This window comes from Puntigrus tetrazona, chromosome 12, assembly GCF_018831695.1.
Source record: "Puntigrus tetrazona isolate hp1 chromosome 12, ASM1883169v1, whole genome shotgun sequence".
Taxonomy (NCBI): Eukaryota; Metazoa; Chordata; class Actinopteri; order Cypriniformes; family Cyprinidae; genus Puntigrus; species Puntigrus tetrazona.
In genome coordinates this window covers 8,303,719-8,325,178 of record NC_056710.1, presented here as the reverse complement: position 1 = coordinate 8,325,178, position 21,460 = coordinate 8,303,719, and the positions used below count along the sequence as shown (strand labels likewise).

At 39.0% G+C, this 21,460-nt stretch overlaps 1 protein-coding gene across 2 annotated transcripts; it reads left to right on the top strand.

Annotated features, from left to right (window-relative positions):
* Positions 1-137: 137 nt before the first annotated feature.
* Positions 138-21,412, top strand: mrtfba (myocardin related transcription factor Ba). Of its 2 annotated transcripts, XM_043253545.1 has the most exons (16): positions 138-363; positions 5,945-6,158; positions 10,407-10,472; positions 11,887-11,942; positions 12,210-12,285; positions 13,304-13,465; positions 13,555-13,724; positions 13,833-13,970; positions 14,059-14,309; positions 14,775-14,943; positions 15,360-16,133; positions 16,220-16,339; positions 17,424-17,591; positions 17,689-17,805; positions 18,745-18,805; positions 19,190-21,412. In XM_043253545.1, exons 2-16 carry the CDS (start codon positions 6,023-6,025, stop codon positions 19,678-19,680), a joined length of 2,955 nt encoding a protein of 984 aa, XP_043109480.1. In that variant the 5' UTR covers positions 138-363; positions 5,945-6,022; the 3' UTR covers positions 19,681-21,412. The 2 variants fall into 2 exon arrangements, with proteins under 2 accessions (XP_043109480.1, XP_043109481.1); XM_043253546.1 differs by lacking the exons at positions 138-363; positions 11,887-11,942 and having other exon boundaries at positions 6,084-6,158.
* The last annotated feature ends 48 nt before the right edge of the window (positions 21,413-21,460 follow it).

Genomic DNA, 21,460 nt, shown 5'->3' with positions numbered 1-21,460 from the left:
ACAATGAATGGTGGTGACCAAGAAGTAAAAGCAAAAGTCAATAGCTTTCGATTAACTGTACCTTTAAACAATTCTTTGTAAATTAACAGTCATTTTATTAAAACAAAACGCATAAACAAAAAGACAGACGGAACGCTAGCGCCCGCTGATGGTGACTGGCCCGAAACACCTCAGTTTGCGTCACAGAGTTCAGACGAACAGACTAGCATCGGCCATCTTACTTCCTCAAAAAAAAAAAAAAAAACTTCAGTCCCAAAGAAAAACAGAATCCCTGGATACATGGGTGACCACATCAAGGACAGTTATGGAGCATTAAACCAAGGGGCGACGACAAGCAAGCTAGACACAGCTCTAGGGAACAGGGTAAGAAGCGACGTTATATGCCAGTAAGAGATTTGATGTGTAGCGCTGTAGTTCTCGCGCTAGCCTGTTTGCTGATGCGAGGATTGAGCCATTAGCACGGAGCACGACTGTCATGTACACTCGAGATATACACAAAATAAATATGTAAACACGAAATAGTGATCATTCTCGGAGGAGTTTTTACATCACTTGCATGTCGCGAAAAATAGATACCAAATGTAGGCTAATAGCGCTCTAACTTGCAGTATTGCCTGTAAACATTGAGTTTTGATGTTTGTGGATCAATACCGCAGTTTCACGTGATTTGTATGCTGAGACAGCGGGCTTTACTTGTTGAGCCCCTCGGTGTCAGATACTGTAGGCCGAAGAGGAAGGGTCCGTTGATGATTTAAGCGCCTGTGTGGCAGAAAGGTTAAACGCACTGGAAGTTTTTGCATCCTGTTTGTGTCTCATTGGCTCTCCTGGTGAAACTGAAACTCCATGTGAATGAGAGTAAACAGCCTAATAGATCTGCAGTCTCCAAACGGCCCGTGAGTCCTACACAGGTGTAACTTTAGACTAGTCCCCTGGCATCTCCACGTCGTGCCACCGCGAGTCATGAATGTCTGAAATCCAATTTTGTAGTGCCTAGGTGAAGGACGTATGACCTGGTGTGTTTTTTATTCGAAGTGTACAGTTTTACATGCTATTATTTGCTTGATTTGTTGGTTTCTTTTTTTTTATCACGTTATCCGCGTATAAATACAGAATGCTGCAGTCTCCGCTAGTGACTATGACGATTTCTTCTTTGATTTCAAGGTCTCCAGCCTTTTTTTTTTTTTTTTTTTTCCCTTCTTTTTCAAACAAAGGACCCTTAGGAGAGACATGCTGCATAAAATTCAGCATTGTCTGTCCAATAAATAAATGCTATAAAATAGGCTAAGTTGACATTTTTGTACTGAAATTAAAACTCTCGAAATATAGAAATTTTAGAAAATAGAAAGTAATAAAATGACAACAGTACACAACAAAATTAAACATGTTAATAGATATAAATGAATGCTTTATAAATAATACCAAAGTAACACCTGTACTTTTTATTTTTGCTGTAAGTTTTTTGTTTTATTGAACAATTTTAATAATTCAAATATTTGTTTATTTATATTGAAATATATGTTTGTATCCACCTGTTGTTTAATTGCGAACCCTGTTAATGACCCTAATTTTTTTCCTGTGTCTTTAGATAAATCTCACTTGACTTTATGTACAACTACATCAAAATGCTAAATTCCATAATGGATCATATTCTTTTTATTGATCCCTCAAATGAAATCATGAAAGGACCGCTTGTAAAAAGTTTGTCTTTAACCTCTCTTAAGGAAGTTTAGCACAAGGGCTGTGCCGAAGTAAACTAAACATTTATCTTGTGCCAGCCCACCTTGTTGCTCTCCTTTGATGAACACATGGAAGTCATTGCTTGTGTTTCCAGCGCCGCACATGAAAAGGAACAAGCATCTGGGTTAGCTTTTTAATTGGAGTTTGATATTTTCCAGAGTATTTAGTCATGGTTCATAGTACGCTGCCTCAGCAGAATCGGGTTCAGCCACTTGAGACAGATTAAATGTTGGCCAATGTGAAGGAGAAGCTATTGTGCTAATAGGATGAATGGAGAACTGGAGCTTGAAGGCACACCCTCCTGAAGGAAAACCGAGAGTGTTGTAACTTCCTGACCAGAACAATGCTTATTGCAACGCATATGAAGCGACAACTAATTGTTAAGTCGCTTTGTTGCTGATTGATTTTTGATATATAGGTTCAGTTAAAATGATCAAAGTGTACTGTATTTCGTTGTTGTTTTTTTAACAGTATTAAACAGTGTTCCTGACATTTTACATTGGTGATCCTGTAAAATATGATACGCATGTCTCAGGCTTGAAATGATAAATAAATAAACATTTCCCCAAAAAGGGCGGATTGGCCATTGGCACATGATGTCGGGTTCATTCATACGGGAAGCCAGAGGGTGCCCTCGCACAGAAAAAGTCATATATCCAGAAAAGTGGCTAAACTCATAGCGGAGATATCGTTGTAACGGAGTAAACAGAAGATATCAAGTTTTGAATGATATAACAGACAATAATGCAACAATGTATTGCTTATCACTGTTATTCAAGCCATCTCTCGAATCGGTGTATAGTCGCCTATGAAACAATTTCTGCCTCATTCGGATCACAAAAGGAAGCATTTGACTGGTATTGTGGAGTAAATAGGTTTTGATTTTGTTTTTGTTGATGGTACTCACGATTGGTTGGGATTGTCGTTCAGGCATGGCACCGAAATCCACATTCTGATTCGGTTCGGTACGGACTGGTTACTTAGGTTTCGCTGGCAAACCCTGTGCATGATGAAGTCTATTCGAACGCAGTTAGAAGTTATGGAAGCAAAACGTATCCCTTTATACATTTTTGAATTTCATATTTATGCAGTTAAGTAATATCACACACGCAACGGTGCGTTTTGCTCACTATTAAAGCGTCCAATCAAAGCTGGAGCAGAACAAAATGAAAGAATGAATGAAAGTCTGGAATGTCTCGAGGGTCAGTAACGATGACAGAATTTTTCATTTAAGGTTGAACTTTTTCTTTAAGTTACTACGTCAGCATGTAGGCCGGTCAGTTCTCAGTGAAGTGCCATTGGTTTACCTGCTTAGTTTTGAGCAAACCTGTCTAGATCTTGCTGTTTCTATAGAAAACCAAGTTATTCCTTTGTTTTTTAAGACGTGTTGATATGTGCTCTAATTGCCTTTAATAACTGAATGGATCGTGATAGATAGCTTGGCGCTTACTGTTATAGTTTGAAGCGTATGTGGTTTGAGGGTTGTATGGAAAACGGTTTAGCCAAGAGCTCTAACAGCGAGGCATGCCAGAAACAGCAGACCACAGAAGCAGCACAGCCCCTCTGCTTTTCTTACGTAAGATATACATTGTTATTGTAACCGTCCTTAGAGTAGAGAGATGTGTATTTCATAGATCACTGTACGCCGCATATTTAATGCGGTGTAAGCCAGATGTGACCGTTTAATGGCAGTGGATCCACATCAGACGGCCGTCTTCAGCTCTGCTTAATGGCAAATGACTGTATGTGGTGGATGACTTGCATGTGTCTGGACTGTTGACTCCTGTACCGTGTCGAAGTGTTAGTATTAAATATATTTCATATTTTTGCATCAATATTGTCTTGGCGATTTCACAGTTGGTGAACAGCTTGTTGGTTCGATTTGCGTCACCATTGCTTGTGGCACGGCTCGAGCTAATTGCATACAGATATTCACATGGTGTGACATTGAATCTTATGCTCCATAAATGTGTCCTACCATAGAATATATAACGTAGTTGCACATAACAAAGTATGACATTGCAAATAGTTTTGCAAATTTGTACCCTTTAGGCTTAGGTTTCAAAAGGCATTCTCGAACTTTTCAGTGTACGTAAGTTTACATTTGACCTGTCCTGCGTGAGTGATCACTAAACAGTGTACTGCTGAGAGAGCGGGCGCTCCAGCAGCTTCAGTTTGTTTGTGTGGGAGGCTGTTGTATCCTAGCAACAGTGACTACATCAAGGACTAATAGCAGACTTCGTTACACATACAGCGTTTTGGTTGTTGGCGCACCACCCTTCAAAACATAAACAATTTTGTGTATTGTGCTGACTGACAACCAAAAGATCTTACCGTGTGAGAATGTTAGAAATTCAAAAATAAAAAGGATGAGTACATGACGTTTGCTGGCGTGTTACGTAAGAATGCAACGAGGCTTGGCCTGCCGGTGTTGAAGCTGTATGCTTTCGCGCACGAGTGTTTGTTTGCAGTACGTCATGTTCAGATGACCTGATTGTTTATTGTTTGGGTCATTACTTATTATAGACGCTTAGGATTAGGTTCTGTGGTTATAGATAACATCCTCATTTTGGATTGTATCGCGTACGCAAACAGTGTATTTCTATTCTGTGTCAGCTGTGCCACGTGGATACATTTCCTACGTTGTTTGTGCTGAATCAAACTAATGTATCCGCATGACTCAGCTGACAGCAAAATATCTTGTCTTCTGAAGATTAACAGACGTCTTATGGGTTTTAGAACGACATGAGAGTGAGTATTTAATGCTAAAATTTTATATTCGTTATTTTTTTTTTTTACTTTTAAGTGTGTTTTCATGAATACTCACCAAAACAGGCATTTTTGTCATAACTTTAGCCATAACTTTTGCAATTAATTGTGCCTAAAATAAATGTTTTTGTTTACAAATGTGCTTACTGTGTGTGTTTATTACGAACACATGCATGTATATAGTTAAGAAATTTTTTATATGAAATGTTTAAACATAAATGTAAATGCATGTAAGTAATTTCAAAATATGTACTGTGTGTGTGTGTGTGTGTGTGTTTATATATACATAATGAATATACACAGTACACACACACATTACATAAATACTTAAATAAAAACTTTGATTTTGAATGTGATTAATAGCAGTTAATTGTTTGACAGCACTGCATAACGTTGTGTGTGTTTGTTTAAACATGATAACCTGCACAAAATAATTCAGGACTCGATTGTTTTAATATCAAGCATGCCACACTTTCCTTCGTCATTCATACATGTTTCTTTTCACTGAGTTGCGAAGTTAGTCTTTTGGTCCTAGTACTAGTATGATGCTTTTTGTGTTTATTCTCGGTTTAAAAAGGAGTAGATGCTGCTCATGTTTTCTGCTAAGAGGTCAAATCAGGCCATGCAGTTTACTTCCAGTGGGCTGCTATCCTTCTCCATATCAAAACACCATTTGGAAACTTTATTAGGTCGGTGACCACATGTCCCACAATGTTTTACTCAATACATTTTTGTGTAAATGCCCCGAGTCATTGATAACCCAGTGCAAACAGCTGGAATTCGTATTTAAAAACTGGCTCTATCGGATATTACAGGGAGCTGAAAGAGTCAAATTTTGGTGAAATGCAAATGCAAAGAGGTGAAATGCATCACCATCCTTTTGGGCAGATTTCGATTGAGATCAGTTAAAAAAACTAGCATCAGTTCCCATGTGACAGGAGGTTTTGAATGGCAAGTGTTTCATAGGAATGAATGATTGTGGTTTGTGCTGATGTGGTCATAATGCATTCTAGCATTTTACAGCACCATGGTGAGCGCTGTGTTTATGTTTTTATTGGTTTCACATCTAAACCACTGGGATGATGTAAAGTTGAGTAATGATATGCTAGCAAACACAACGTCTATTCATTCACCGTCTGTGGAAAGGCTCGTTTTTATTATTTGTTAGCGTTTTGATAGATGTGCAACAGCAGCAACCGTATATGTCATAGATTCAGCACATCCTCTGTTTTTGGTCATTTTTCATAGTTAAAGTGATATTACAGACCATATACCACATCCTTGAACTATTACATCATTGCCAACTCCCCACTTCACTTATGATTTCAAGTCTTTCTAAAACACAGTCCGACTAACTTGGACCAAATCCCTTTGCTAATCTTTTGCTGTTGACTTTTTTTTTTAATCTGTACCTGAATCTATACTTTGTCTTTTGCAGAAACTGAAGTGAGGAGCTTCCTGTGACCATATCGTCCGCTGATCCCCAGCGAAACCCTTGACTCCTCGCTGAGGAGACATGGAGGAGCAGGGGGATGCTGGGATTGGGGGTTTGTTGGCGTCCAGCCCGCAGAGTGAGGCTGTAACCCATGAGATGGGCGAACTGTCCCTGCACCCCAGCCAGAGGCTGCCCCCCCTCAACGAACGCAAAAATGGTACGTCGGTTGCTGTGATGCTAAACAAAAATTGTTGCGTGAAATTAGCAGTGCGCAATATATCATATATGTATCACGATATAATATTACCATGAATAGTGAAAAATAAATATGCTAAAATATATTTGAAATACATTTATTTCATTCTAATTCTACAAATACATTTACACATTACAAAATACACTGTAATTGTACTTTTAGTATACTAATCTGGTATACTTAAAGTCTGTTAAATTGGAAAAAGATTGCGTGGAAGTAGTGCTGAAGTAAAGATATGCTGAAGTATACTTGATACTGCTAAAGTGGAGCTTTTGGAAGTACACTTAAAGAATTAGTTCACCCAAAAATGAAAATCCTGTCATCTTTTACTTATTCTAAAGTAGTTCCAAACCTGTAACAATTTCTTTGTGCAGCCGAACACAAAGGAAGATATTTTGAAGAAAAGCTTGTAACCAGACTGTTTTGGGTCACCATTGACTTCCATAGTATTTTTTTCTTACTATAGAAGTCAGTGGTGACCAAAACATCCTGGTCACAATCCTGCTTTTATAATATTTTAAATATCTACCTCAGATCTCTACCAGGTTTGCAAGTACTTGAGGGTGAGTAAGAGATGACAGGATTTAAATTTTTGGGTGAACTGTTTCGTTTATGTACACTTTGAATATCTTGCATATAAAGACCATTATTATTTAAAGATCATACGCTTCTCATCGATATCCATCCATCCAGACACTTCCTTCAGCTCTTCCGGGCGAACACCAAGATATTTTATGTTAATTACTTTCATATCTGTAACTCTTGATTGACAGCAAATATGTAAATAGATCGTACTTAGTATGAAATGAATGTATTTCATTTTTCTAATACATTATACATTTACAATATTGGCATTTACGATGTTGGATATTTCATTGTGCACGATGATTTTCACTTTGATTATTGTAAAGCTTGAATTCATTCACTGCTATAAAATGATTTTATTATTTTATTTGAAATACATTTGTTCAAAAGTTAGGGGTCAGTAAGATTTTTAAAAGATATTTAAAAGACGTCTCATGCTCATCACATCTTTGATCATACAGTGAAACCAATCATATACTGTGAAATATTATATAAATATTATTATTTATGAAATCAGTTTTTAACTTTTAATAGAAAGCAGCATTTCTCTAAAAATACAGAGTTCTTCATCAATCAGATTTTTTTTTTTTGCCCATTTTTGGTGAATTTATTGTGAGATTTCAAATTTGCCCATGTTCTGGAATGGTATGCGTTTGCCTTGGTTATAATCACAGCCTGCATAAATTCAGCTATTTAATTTTGGCTCGCTCTCTCTCTTCGCTGCCTAGTTCAATTCACTCCACATCCTGATTAGTTTTGCCTCTATTTCCAGGTGATTAAATAACATTTTATTTCTGTACGCGAATGAGAAAATGAGAAGCTCTTTTTCCCGTTCTGTCTTGACGCACAGAAAGCTGCCTCCTGAATCCTGACGTTTCTTTGCCTCTTAGTTTGGGCGCAGTCTTTTGATTGACATGTGAAAGGTCACAGGACAGTGCCGTCCGCATGCGGTTGCTCACAGCTCTGTGAGGGCTGCTCCTCTAGGTCTCTAGCTATGCTGAGGTCACACCGTCACGGCGAGTGGAAATGTAAACGACTTTGGCAGAGCATGGCCCGTGTCAGTTACTCATCCTTTGGCTGTCTGTCAAACAAGATGTTTACCGTGTTGATGAAGAAGAGGGTTGTTTCAACCCGAGAGCTATTTTACGCTTTTTTGTTTCTTTCAGATCTCAAAAATAAAGCATCCGTGATCTACTCGTACATGCAGAGAACGTTTGTAATTCTTCTAAACTATGAAAAGGAGCACATTTTGAATGATCTAGAATTGAACTCTCAATGGCAGGGAGGGGTTAACAGTGGTCGGTCTGGTCTTTCTGCTCCCTCCTCTCCGTCTGCCGGCGGAGCAGAGATGTTGTCTCTTCTGAGGGAGTCCCAGTTTCACTGGAGCTGCTGATAGTGAATGGAGAGCCCCGAAGAACGAGGTCCTTGTGCGTTTTTCACAAAGCTCTGGTGCTGCCAGGAGCCCACTTTAAGATACTCTGAACTTGAGGCAGGACGTGGAAATAGCATGGCCTGCTTAGGACTGGAGGCTCACAGCATCTGCAGAGGAAACTTCATATCAGGTTCTGCAGCTTGCTGCTCGACTCTGAGAGGTGGATATCTTTCTGTTGCTGAGCGGATATAGGTTTAGCTTGTTTTTGAATAGCTTTTACTGGCTGGTTGATGCTTTGTTTGCCACACTTAGGTTTCATGGAAATTTGCATTAAAAAAGCAAGCTATTATTGATTGGCTTTTCTTGAGAGAGCTATGTGCATTACTATGTGGATAATCAAGGTAATCTGCTGCGAGGGGTTTATTAGATGCACAACAAGAAGATTAGTGATTAAGATAATAGCTTTTCCATCTAAACAAAAGGCACAACATAGATTGGCATGATATCGATGAATAAAGCTACTTTCAAAACCGTCTGGTTAGTTAATAGGTCTTAATGAAGTCCTTTATTATTTGTCTGGTTTCAGTTTCACCTGAGTTTCACCTGAGTTGGGGTGCATTTCATAGGGGTTGTTTATAGAAGATGTTTCGCTGAATAGAACAGAATGCAAAGATTTGGGAGATAATTAAAAACTTTTTTTTAAACTTTGTTTTCTTTCTTTTTTATGCTGTTGAAAGAAGTCTCTTATGCTTGACCAAGCTGCTTTTATTTAATCAATATTAGCAAATTAACTGCTTTCTGTTTACTGTGTATTAAATTAGTGCTGTTAAACGATTAATTAATCATCATTTTAATAGAAAATAAAAACATAAATATGTTTATAGTCACTTTGGATTAATTTAAGAAAAAGATTTACTGAGTCTGACCCCAGGCTTTTGAATTGCAATATATAATAACTGTTATTGTATAATTCTCTGATCCTTTTAAAGCCATTAAAATTCTGTGTATTTGCCATGTTTGAGAAGACTCTGATTGTACAAAATCTGAAAGAGTTTTGAGATCATGTTGTATCGAGTGTCACCAAGATTACTGAAGATGTTTTACTACCTAAACTATTACTACTACCTTACTATTACCTAAAAAGCTGCAATGTTACATTGTGCAGTAAAGGAGACCTAAACATTTTTTTCTTCTGCGCCCCAAGTAAAAAATTAACCTGATTAGGATCAAGGTCAATGTTGAGTCATGTGTAGTCAGGGCACCAGGAATTCATCTGTTATACTGTAGCAGAGGCCCCATTTATTATCTCCTTCATAGTGCGTTCATTCCTCTTCTAAGAGCTGAAGTATGTTTTTTTTTTTTTTTTTTTTTTCAGTGTTAAATTCTTTCTCAGTTTTTCATACAGTTCTCTTCAGTGCTACAAGTGGTGCAGAAATTGCACACTTCAGCTTTAAGCGCACAGATTCATAGTGAAAAGAATAAAATGCCAATCATGTGCCCTCAGCACCCTTCGGTTTCGTTTGCTTAACCTCAGCTGAACCTGTTAACAGTAAACTGACTCATTTTTTGTCAGATTAGGCATTTCTGTTCCTTAAGCATGTAGAACACCATTGCTTTTGAAACTGGAATACTTGCAGTCATTGTTTTATTAATATGCACAAAATCTATGCGTATGATGTTGCTAGTGCCATGTTAAGCTACAAGAACTGAGCATTAACAACAAAATTCTTTAATAATTACCTCATGCAGTTCAACTTGCCGTCATAGGTTTATAAATTCCCAGCTAATAGAGCTCATGATTCTTGATAAATGTCAGACGTTATCATGTTGTCTTTCTGACCAATTTGAGCTGTTTTTATAATCAGCCGAGTAAATCCGGGAGGCTCAGCCAAGAGGGCAAAGAAAAATGTCTTGAGAATTTTCCCAGGACGTCTTCCAAAAAGCACGCTTCAAAAGGGTCGCTCAAGAGCCTGTTGTTTTGGTAGCAGGAAGAACGTCTACTTTTTTTTTTTTTTTTTTCCTCAATGGTGGCTCTTATGTAATGCTAGAGAGAAAATGTGTGTGATTTCAGTTGTGCTAAAGGTTAGATTTCCCTTTGTTGAGTGTGTGTGTGCGTGTGTGTGTGTGTGTGTGTGTGTGTGTGTGTAGGTGTGTTAATCAGGTGCAAAAGTTCCTTTCTGTGTGTAGTGTTGACAAGCCTGATCTAGAGGTTGGGTCAAGAACATAACGCTGCTTCTGCCTCTCTCCACCAGTTCTCCAGCTGAGGCTACAGCAGAGACGTACCCGCGAGCAGCTCGTTGATCAGGGAATCATGCCACGTGAGTACTGCCCCTGCCATCTAATACTGCTGTGTGCACCAGCATATGAACCAGAAGAAGAGTCATATTTACACTTGTATGAAAACTGCTAATTGTTAACTAAATATAAGTGTTTTAGTCATGAAATGGCGCTTTGTGACCCAGTTTATTTTCATAAAAAGTATGTTGGGATTTGAGTTTATCAATCAAGAATTAATTACCGACTGAAAGGGTTCCAAAATCTTGATAAGATTACAAAAACATTTTGGACTACTAAGCAATAAATCATGCACAAGAAGAATCATTAAATTAAATTCAAGTTTATTTGTTTAGCACTTTTCACAATGCAAATTTACAGTTTCTATGTTATATTTAGTAATAGCTTATCAGTGGTGACTATATCAAGTTGATGTCCATATGGCAGAAATGTACAGTAAAAATTAAGCAGTTAGTTAATGTCATGTAATCAAACAGACTGTGAATACTAATAAGCTGCAATAAATGTTATGTTGGTTTTCTGGGATTCGTTTGCATATCTAACTTATATTTAAGGAAAACATGATCTGTGTAAACGAGAAAACATTTTAAAAAAATATTTAAAAGAGACACAGAGTTCACTGTTCCATCACAGGAATAAATTAAAATATATTAAAATAGAAACGTTAAAATTAGGTTGTATATGAGTTTTTTTTTTTTAAATAACACTGTTGTTGTTTTCTTTATCAAATAAATGCAACTTGGTGAGCATAAGAAGTTTTCCCAAAAAATGTTGATTGGCAGGGCAACATCATTTGTTTTTCACATTGTGGCACATGTAACCTTTCTTTTTGACTGAGCGTTTAAGAAATCAGTTGGTGCTTTGGTTTCTGTATCACATCTGCTTTTGAATCAGTTGTTTATTCTCGCCCTTCAGCACAGTTCACAACTAGGCATAGGTGACCAATGCACATGGTGTTTCTTCCAAAAGCTCACCTCTCGCCTCACCACCGCTCATTCTGTTATTGCTCATAACCACTTTTCCGTTCAACCAAGTCACCCAACAGTGTGTGAGATCTCTCAGACTTACATAAAAGTAATTTTTTTTTTTCTCTGGCAATGTCTGAGTTGATTGATGGGATTACACGGCACGCTGTCTCATAGCTCAGTGTAATATCAGGCATAGATTCTGCTGGGATTAAGAGGTAGCTGTCTGGTCCTGAAGGGCACCGTGTAGTCTGTGTGCTAATCTCTGTGTGGGCCCACCATCTCCGCTCTGAGTAATATGTGCGTTAAGCATTTAGAAAGACTGCAGGAGATGAAAGAGCTGTGTGTGTTTGAAGTGTGGGTGATGGCCTTGTGTCCTCATGAGACTGATGCTCTACTTGTGTGTGTGTGTGTGTGTGTGTGTGTGTGTGTGTGTGTGTGTGTGTGTGTGTGTGTGTGTGTGACTTTACAGCCCTGAAGAGCCCTGCGGCGTTCCATGAACAGATCCGCAGCCTTGAGAGAGCCAGGGTAAGAGCAGGGCACCAAGCCCCAGAACTCCTGTACTTTTCCTCAGCCATCTGGGCTCTCTGATCCTCCCCGAAACCTCTTCAGGGTTGCAGAGCTCTCTGTAATGGGACACATGTGAACCTCTCAGTTGATTTAATAGCTTAAGCCTTCTGTAAATGTGTTTGTTATTTGCAAAGCACAGCGGAGATCATTATAATGGTTACTTTCTGATCCTTGAATTACGGAGGGATTTCGTTTTCTGAAACTCTGTATCCTTTTTCTCTCTAGACTGAAAATTTCCTAAAGCACAAAATACGCAGCCGCCCAGAAAGGGCTGAGTTGGTCCGCATGCACATCTTACAAGGTAATCCTCCATTCACGATACATGTAATGGCCACTAATCTGCCTGCTGGGAAAGTTTGAATGTACTGTTTTTAAACAAAGCTATGGCTGTAGCTCTCAAATTTTGCTAGTAGAGATGGGCATCGATTCAGATTTTTCAGATTCATATCCAAATGACTTCAGTTCATTCAGAATCATGTAGGAGTAATTTCTGATCCATTTTATTTTGTTTTCTCTCTTTTGAGATTGTTATATTTAATAAGCAGTGCAAACTCATCCTTTATTAAAATAACTGATGTGTGAGAGCAATTTGTTGCCTGTAAAGACAACTTAGGGGCAACTTTTTAACCTGCAAAAAAATGCACAGATTATTCCATATCCTGGAGAGAGATATTCACTTTACACGATGAATAGATTTAATTTAGACCTTTATTAAAATGTAAACATTGATCAACACAGAAATTGCATCTCTTCAGATGATTTGGATTAAACAGCTTGATTCATATGAATTTTTATATTTTTGATGTGTAAAATTTTTGGTGGATTGGAATTTTAGTGGTGGGACAGAAATCTCTCAGTAAATTATGACACTTCTGAGTGAACTATCCCTTTAATAGAAAGAGATTTCTTGACATTATTTTGCTGTATGCAGTCTTTTTTGACTTCAGATTCAATAGAGGCTGCAAACTAATATTCACAAATGTGTTAAAATATGATTTATTATTCTGAAGGTCCAACAACAGAGGCATACGTTCAGTAGCTCTGAAACCATTTACAGTCGGACTTCCCTAGGTACATTATAAAAATGTGAATTTTTACCAAACTGTGCTATCAACTTTCAGCAGAAAGCAGTGGCAGCTTAACCAGTCAGCATAAAAAGCAAGAAAAGTTAATGTTCAAAAGAATCATCCAGATGCTGTACTTATTTACTTGCATTCTGCACTGTTTACTTCTGTGATTGAGTTGACCTCTGTGTGATTGTTGTGGTGGTTCAGTAGGAGCGTGGGTTGAAATGATTCTGGTTTTTGGTGGGTTGGCAGAGACGGTGGCAGAGCCTTCTCTGCAGGCCACTCAGCTGAAATTGAAGAGAGCTCGATTGGCTGATGACCTGAATGAGAAGATTGCTCAACGCCCTGGCCCCATGGAGCTGGTGGAGAAGAACATCCTGCCTGTGGACTCCAGCGTCAAGGAAGCCATCATTGGTGAAAATGCGAACTATATTAATGTATTAAACCTGTGGAACTTAAATTGAATAATGAATGATACATTGTCCTTTTCTTTAATTGGGTAGATGGTCAGATGCAGTACCCTAGAATTCTAGAGGAACCAGCCGATGAAGACAGTGGAGATGCGTTTTCACCTGAGCAGCCAGCCAGTCAGGAGTCCCAGGGTTCTGCAGCTTCTCCTGGGGAGGTCCGGGCCATTGAAGAGTCCTCACCATTGCCTAACAACTTCTTAAAGGTATTTTTGCCACCTCATTTTCACCTCAGAGCTCATGATGTCAAAAAGCTGAATTTAGTCATTTAGGTTTTGCAGAACACCTGAGAATTATCGTGTTGGCTTTCACAGCACTTTCCTGCAGTGACCACCACCACAACAGATTTCCTCAAGCCTTTTTCCACCAATGAGCAATTAATTAGTCCTCCAGCACCCATGCCACAGCTAATCACCGTGGCCCCTGTGAAGTCTGGACCCACCCTTGTAAAGGTCAGTAAAGAACTAAAGAAACAAAAAAAATGTATAAAATTACCTTGATAAGATGTAATGCATAATGGGAAATCTGTTCAATTTACAGCAAAGTCAGCCTAAGTTACCTGGGGACAAGAGCCGCAGCAAGAAGAGTAAGGAGGCCAAGCCACGTGTGAAAAAGTTAAAATATCATCAGTACATTCCCCCAGACCAGAAACAAGAACTCAACCAAGCTCCGATGGACTCCTCATATGCTCGTTTACTACAACAACAGCAGCTATTTTTGCAGCTACAGATCCTGAGCCAACAACAACAGCAGCACTACAACTACCAGACAATCCTTCCTGCACCTCTCAAGTAAGCAAGGAGACCTGGATCTGTGTGTTTGTTATCTGTGAATCGGGCCTTGATGGTTTCGGTATGTACAGCTTTATCAATCCAACTGTTGAGTTTAGTGGATGCAAACCATTTTCCCTTTGTCTTTCCTAAGTTCCTTTTTTCGCTTTTGAAGCTAGTAGTGTTTTGTCAGCCATTATTATTACGGCTGCATGTGAATGGTTTTAGATGGAAACTGTCTAAAACGCTATTATTGTTGCCGGTAGACATCAGGACCATTACCTATTTTCCAATAACAAATCCTGTTTAGTGATTTTCATTAATGGCAGGAAGTTCCTTTTCCATCTCTTGTGCAAGATTTATTTTAGCTGTCATTGTATTTTACCTCTGCATTGTTCAGTGGTGTTTATTTATTGAGAATTGTTCCTTCTGCGATGTTAAGTGGTGTTTCTTTCCTTTAATCCCATCTGTTTCCCTACTCACCAGGCCTGTAATTGAAGGCCAAAACAGTGGTGCCACAGTGGCTATCAACAGCACTAGCAGCCTTCCTGCGTCCATTGTGGTGTCTCTGCCCACAGCGACACCTGTGCGGCCCAACAGCACCCTTTCCAACCGCAAGGCAGGCATACTACCTGCCAACCTAGAGGAGATGAAGGTACAGACAGACAGATCATAGATACATGACTGTTAAAAATTATTAATTAAGACTGGAATTACTTAAAAATACAATAGAAAATTTATATATATTGTTACACAATAAATTACGTTTTCCACTGTAATTATTTCCTGTGATGACAAACTTTTATCTTTAGTAGTCATTACTCCAGAAAATATATTGTAATATAATATGATTCAACATTCACAAAATATTTCTTCTTATTATTAGTGTTGAGAACATAAAGCAGCTTAATACTTTTGTACAAATACATTTATTTCAAATACATTATTACTATCAATAAATACATACATGCATGCATACATACATAAATAATATGACTTTTCATTTATACAAAAGCTGTGGAGCTAATATTATAGTTTATAATTTCATTAATAGTGGGTTTATTTTGTCAGGTGGCAGAGCTGAAAATGGAGTTAAAGTTACGTGGTCTTCCGGTGTCTGGAACAAAAACAGACCTAATTGAACGGCTTAAGCCTTTCCAAGAAAACACTGCACCCAGCTGCACAGGACCTAACACACAGTCCTGCAGCACACCTATGGAGGTGTCCAGCACCACTACAACCCTATCCCCCATCCAGCAGCCCTCTGAAAATCTAAGCTCCACTCCACCTGTGTCTCCTGGTTCTTCAGAGCTTCACAGCAAAGAAGAAGCATACATGGAGGGACAGGCAGAGGGCCAAAACCGAAGTTTAGTGACGGCAGCTCCTGTTCCTGAGGAACAAGACCGGAGACTACACGAAAAGGAGCGACAGATTGAGGAACTGCTGCGTAAATTGGAGCAGGAGCAGAAGCTGGTGGAGGAACTGAAGATGCAGCTAGAGGTGGAAAAAAGGTGTGGACAGGTTCCACCTGCAGAAAATAACAACGCTTCCAGTCCAGCCACTATGTTGACGTCTGTCAAAACAGAAAACACTGTCCCTCCTAACTGCACACTGAGTCCACACACTACGCCAACGCTATTGAAGCTCGAAGAGGCTCATCCCAACCAGGTGACAGCAACTCCTCTCCGTCAGTTCATTATCAGCCACCAGGGAGTCCCACAGGTCATAGGACAGCCCCAGACTCTTCTAACCACTTCTCATGGGGGTACTCAGATCCTTCTTCCAATGCCCCTGGCAAATAATACCACTACCATCCAACTGCCCAACACTAATGTCAAACTACAGGTAACACAAAAACTTAGGTGTATTTGTGTTGGGTACTGTATATATTTGTGTCAGTACTTAAATTTAATCTTGTTGTCTTTTTGTAGCAAGTTTTGCAGGCTGTCTCTCCATCAGTGCCAGGTATAATTCAGAACCCCCAAATACAGCCCACCAAAGCAGAGAGTCCTGCGTCACAACAGCTGCTCAGTCATAACCACATAGTTCAGGTCAGTCTTATAAATAAATACGAATTTACGTACGTACTTTAGAATTTAGTAAATATAATAGCATATATATATTATGTAATAGAATATACATGTGTTTTATATTTATCTATTTATTAATGTGTTAATACTAAAAAGTTATTCAATGCCAAATGAGCACCATCATGATTTCTGAAGGGTCATGTGACATTGAAGACTAGAGAAATGGCTTCTTAAAATGTAGTATTGCCACCTTACAAATAAATAAAATTTCACTCTGTTTAATTGAACTGACATTTATGGAAGCATGTTTCTGTGACTGAATAAAAAAGGTAATTGCAACTTTTCTATGTCACAGTTCTGGCTTTTTCTCACAGTTGCAAGTTTAACATAGAATTGTGATATAAACGTACAGTTCTGAGTTTTTTCTCAAAAGTGCAAGATTTAAAGCTGCAATTCTAGGAAATAAAATCTGAATTGTGAGATATAAAAAAAAAATTTCCTCGATTTCGAGTTCAAACCCCCAAAGTTTTATTTAAAATTAAGCAAAGTTGACATTGATGATGTTGTTCTCATGATGACCAAACGTCAGGCAGGCATATCACTTTTATCCACACTACAGAGGTTTTTACAGAGTATTAAATAACCGTGGAACCTGAGTAGGAACAGGATCAGTGCCAGCAGGAGCAATCAGAACAAGTGATCTGTGAGCTCTGGATCATCTAGTTTTGTCTGTCCAGCAGAGTCATTCATCAATGAGATGGATGGTAGCTGCTAGTCTCATTGCTTTCTAGGCTTTCACTCTACTGTAATTGGTCTGTCCTGGCAGCAGGGCACCGTGATAAGGTTTCCCAGCTAGATGGCCATTACTTCGGCATAGTAAACGAGCCTGGCCTGAGTCCTGGAAGACTAGTGTAACTAGAGCTCATTGGTTGTGATGAGCTGATAACATTTTCATCGGCGGCCGTGCTTGGTGAACCATTGCCAGCGTGACCTGAAAAGACTTATTCTCATACCAAGCAGAAAGATCATAACACAACAAATGCTCTCTATGATGCTAGCGGGTGTTTCTGCGTGCTCATGATCTATTGGTTTACTCTTTACACAGACCCTGCCTGTGGGCGCCACAGAGAGGTCAGGCTTCCAGCACGTCACCAATGAGACCCCAGCAGGCCTGGAGATACCTCAGTGCTTCCTCAGCAACTCCCCAGATAACAGGATCTCACCTCAGACGTCCCCCATCCCATCATCCCTTATCAATGGGCCGCTAAACAAAGTAGAATCCTACTTTCATTGAGATGTTTTTAGTGTTGCTGTTTTGTTTTGAGTTGAGTGCTCACTGAGGGTTTTTTTTTTATTTTTTTTATCCCTAGACATCCTTCATTCAGCAGCCCCCAGTTTTCAACCAGACACCCAAGAACAGAGAGCCGCCTCGTTATGAGGAGGCCGTCAAACAGACACGCAGCCTACAGAATGCTGCTGTCTCAGAGGTGATGATTTCCTGTTTCCTATATATCTTTGCATGCTCGTACACATTCTGGGTTGAATAGTGAGTTGGTTCTGCAGTTGTCTTTTTTTTTTTTTAACTTAACTTTCAATGTTTTTCCAATCCTTTTCTTACTTTTGTGAAAAACAAAATGAAATGTTGAGCAGTGAAGCCTCTCTGTTTATCATACATGGAATGGGGGTGGCGATCTATACTATCTATCTCGATAATAGAAAAAAATGCAATGGAATGGAAATGCAATGGTTTGTTTTTTTTTTGTTTTTTACATTTTGTTACCACTCAAAGAAATTAAAAAAATAGACCTTATATTCCAAATCTTTTGATGGCATATGTTGACTGAAATTTAAGTTACTACGTAATTAGTACATACTTTTTGGTCAAAATACATTTATATCGGTCTCATACTACTCCCTCATATGAAAAAAAATCTAGAGTAATTTATAAAATAATATACAGTAAATTCTATCCAAAATGTCACAGAAAAGTCACTATAGAACAGGGTTGGACCCTGAAGGTCTAATGCACTACAAGGTTTAGCTCCAAGCCTGACAAAACTCACCCACCAGTGATTTTCTAATGATCCTGAAGACACTGATTTGATTTAGGGTTGGAGCTAAACTCAAGAGTTTTACAATTTTGACAATCACTGGTATAGAATATAACATTTTATTGTATGACATTTTATGTTTTATGTTAGGTATTTATATTAAAGACACTATATAAATACTTTAGTATTTCATGACAACTCTCTCTTAAGACTCTTTGTTTGCAGTTAACCAGAGGTAGTCCTCGTCCGTGGTTTACTGCTGTGATTACTGTAGTTATTTTAAGTTGACTGTAATTATTGTTTCTTTTCATTTGCCTTTTCTTCAGTGCTGTCCTTGAACTGAAAAGTCATTTTTATTTTTTCGTTGGCTTGCAGATTCCCACAGCAACAAGTCAACAGATGGATGATCTCTTTGACATTTTAATAGAAAGTGGAGGTGGGTTTGTCATTTTGTTGCAGACTACAGTATCACGTTCAATTGTCAAACTATCAATCCAAATACAGATGTATATTTTCACACTTGATAATCAGGAGTGTCTCTGTGGACAGACTGACATCTGCAAGGTTCAGTGGGAAATACAGTACACTACTGTGCAAAAGTTTGGCGTCAGTAAGATTTTCTTTTTGAAAGAAATGAACATGGTCGAAAAACATGAATAACAGTATTAATTTCTTGCTAAGAATGGTTACTGAAGGATCATGTGACACTAAAAACTGAAGTACTCCCGAACAAGCCTTAACCTTACATTTTTGTGTAGTTTGTATTTAATTTGTTAAACTAAAACATTAACATTTTTTTTATTTCTTTTATTTTCTGCAGAGATCACTCCCTTTAGTCAACAGGACCCGTCTGTGCCTAGGATGATGCCTGTCACGGCCAGCATCACCACCCTGCCTATCAACACCGTCCTGTCCCGTCCACCCGCCCAGGTGCAGATGGCACCCCCGCCGGCGCTCATGGTGTCGCCCATGCCCAGCCTGGCCTCCCTGGACTCCGACAACCAGTTGGAGGCCCTGCTGGAGGGCACGCTGGTTGGGGACACCGAGCCGGAGCATAGGACTTTGGGCCTGCTGGAGGAGCTTCAAAACCAGATACTGGAGCAGCCAAACTCCCCAATGGACACTTCGGAGCTGAGCTTCACCGACCCGCCACCTTCCTCTTCCGCCCTGCCCTTTAGTCTCCAAGACACCGGCCTGGACAACATGGAGTGGCTGGACATCACTATGCCTGGGCCCATCGGCGGACTCAATCCATTGGGCATCACCTCTGAATTCCTGGACGCTCATGATCTGCAGCTGCACTGGGACTGACAGGAAACGCTTCAAACACGGTTATGCTTTCACTCGCACAACAAGCCGTCTGTCTCGGGGTCTGTGTGGCAGCGGTTCACGTCTGGCAGCTTTATGTGACTAGACTCCAGCTCAGCTGTACACTTCACTTACGCTGGTTCTAATCACCATCTGTTCTCATTCACCTTTTGATCAGAAAAGACACATGAGCCTTGTGGGTAATGCTAGCTAGGGCTCTCTTTGCTGTGCCATTCTGAGAGGGAGCTGCTTTCGGGCAGATTGAATTCTGCTGTATTGCTATTTTGTTTAGTTTTTTTCATTCACGTGCCATTGACTTCAGATCGGTTCCAGTCAGGCTGTAAATATCCTCACAGCTAGTTTTAAGGAAGAGCTGTCGTTCCAAATGATGTGGCATCGCAGTAGAGTTCACTTTGTTTGCTCAAAATTGAAAATTGAGCCTTGAGCAATGACGCCGTTAGCGCTCCTGTCCGTGATCATGAGTGTCTGTGTCGAGGATGAGAATGTCAGACTCAACGTAGCAGTCAAGTGATGTTTCCCAGAATCCTCTTTTTCAGCACTGACTGCAGTAACAGCCTGGTGTCTGCAAGACTCAGTGGCAAGTGCACTACCATTCAAAAGTTTTCACATTGAGCGTAGTTTGGCAAAGATGGAATTATTCAATCAAAAGTGACTTATATAATGTTACAAAAGATGGTTATATGTTTCTACTCATGCTAAAATATAATATACATGCTAAATTGCCATAAAAATATTAAGCAGCACATTTGTGAATGATCATGTGACACTGAACGGCTGCTGGAAGTTCAGCTTTTATTTTAAAATATATTAAAATTGAAAACGGCTATTTTATATTGCAGAAATGTTTCACAGTTTTTATGTTTTACTATATTTTTCAATTACATAAATATAGCCTAGTGAGCACTTTCAAAAAGAAACTTAAATGGTTGTATAGTTCGATGAAGATCTAATTAACATATCCAATTTTTAGCAAATCTGCCTTTTTATGATATTGTTTGACTGGCTGTTGACCAGAAATATTGAGTTGTGTTTTATAAAGCGGCTACAATTGCAAATGTCCCGTAAACGTAGACGTCCAAGGTTGCAAAGAGCTTTTGGTCTGATTTGTATCTGGGAATTGCAGACATAGGCTATACTGTTTGTTTTTTGGTCCTGGAAACAGAAATTTTGTCATCAATCAGCTCTCAATTTCAGACACAAAGCATCCCATTTTGATCAACGGGAGATCAGTTCGTCTATACCATTTGGAAACGATCTAAAATGAATCTATAAAAAGATGTAAATAATCTACGAGGACAAATTTTTGTATAAAGAAAAGCAAAAAGAAAAACTATTTTGTCTGACTCGTTGGATGTGCGACCCCTTGTTTTTGTGTATGTGAATCGTGAATCAGTGTGTCTGTGTGTGATTGTTCGTCGCTTCAGTGGAATGTTGTGTTTGATTTTCGGTGCATCATACTGTAAGAAAGTTCCAGTTTTTTTTCCCACATATTTATCAGTTCGGTTCACGCAGTGGGTGCTATATTTCAAGTTCTCATTTGCATATTTTTGATGCTATCGGAAAAAAAAAAAACTGTCAAGAGACCCTGCTTTTAGAAAGAGATTATGTAAATGAAGCCATCTGAAGTTACAGCTGACACTAAATAGTGATCTTAATCAACACAGGGCAACTGTTTATTCCTCCAGTAAATGGAGTTGAAAAATGCAAAAAAAAAGCTCTCTGTAATTTTTAAAAGCAAACCGAACAGTTAAAGTGGTAGCTG

Coding starts and splice junctions, on each gene's coding strand:
- mrtfba (XM_043253545.1), top strand. CDS start 6,023: ATGGAGGAGCAGGGGGATGCTGGGATTGGGGGTTTGTTGGCGTCCAGC. Junction 17,592..17,688: donor TCAATGGGCCGCTAAACAAA/GTAGAATCCTAC, acceptor TTTTATCCCTAG/ACATCCTTCATTCAGCAGCC. Junction 17,806..18,744: donor AGAATGCTGCTGTCTCAGAG/GTGATGATTTCC, acceptor GTTGGCTTGCAG/ATTCCCACAGCAACAAGTCA.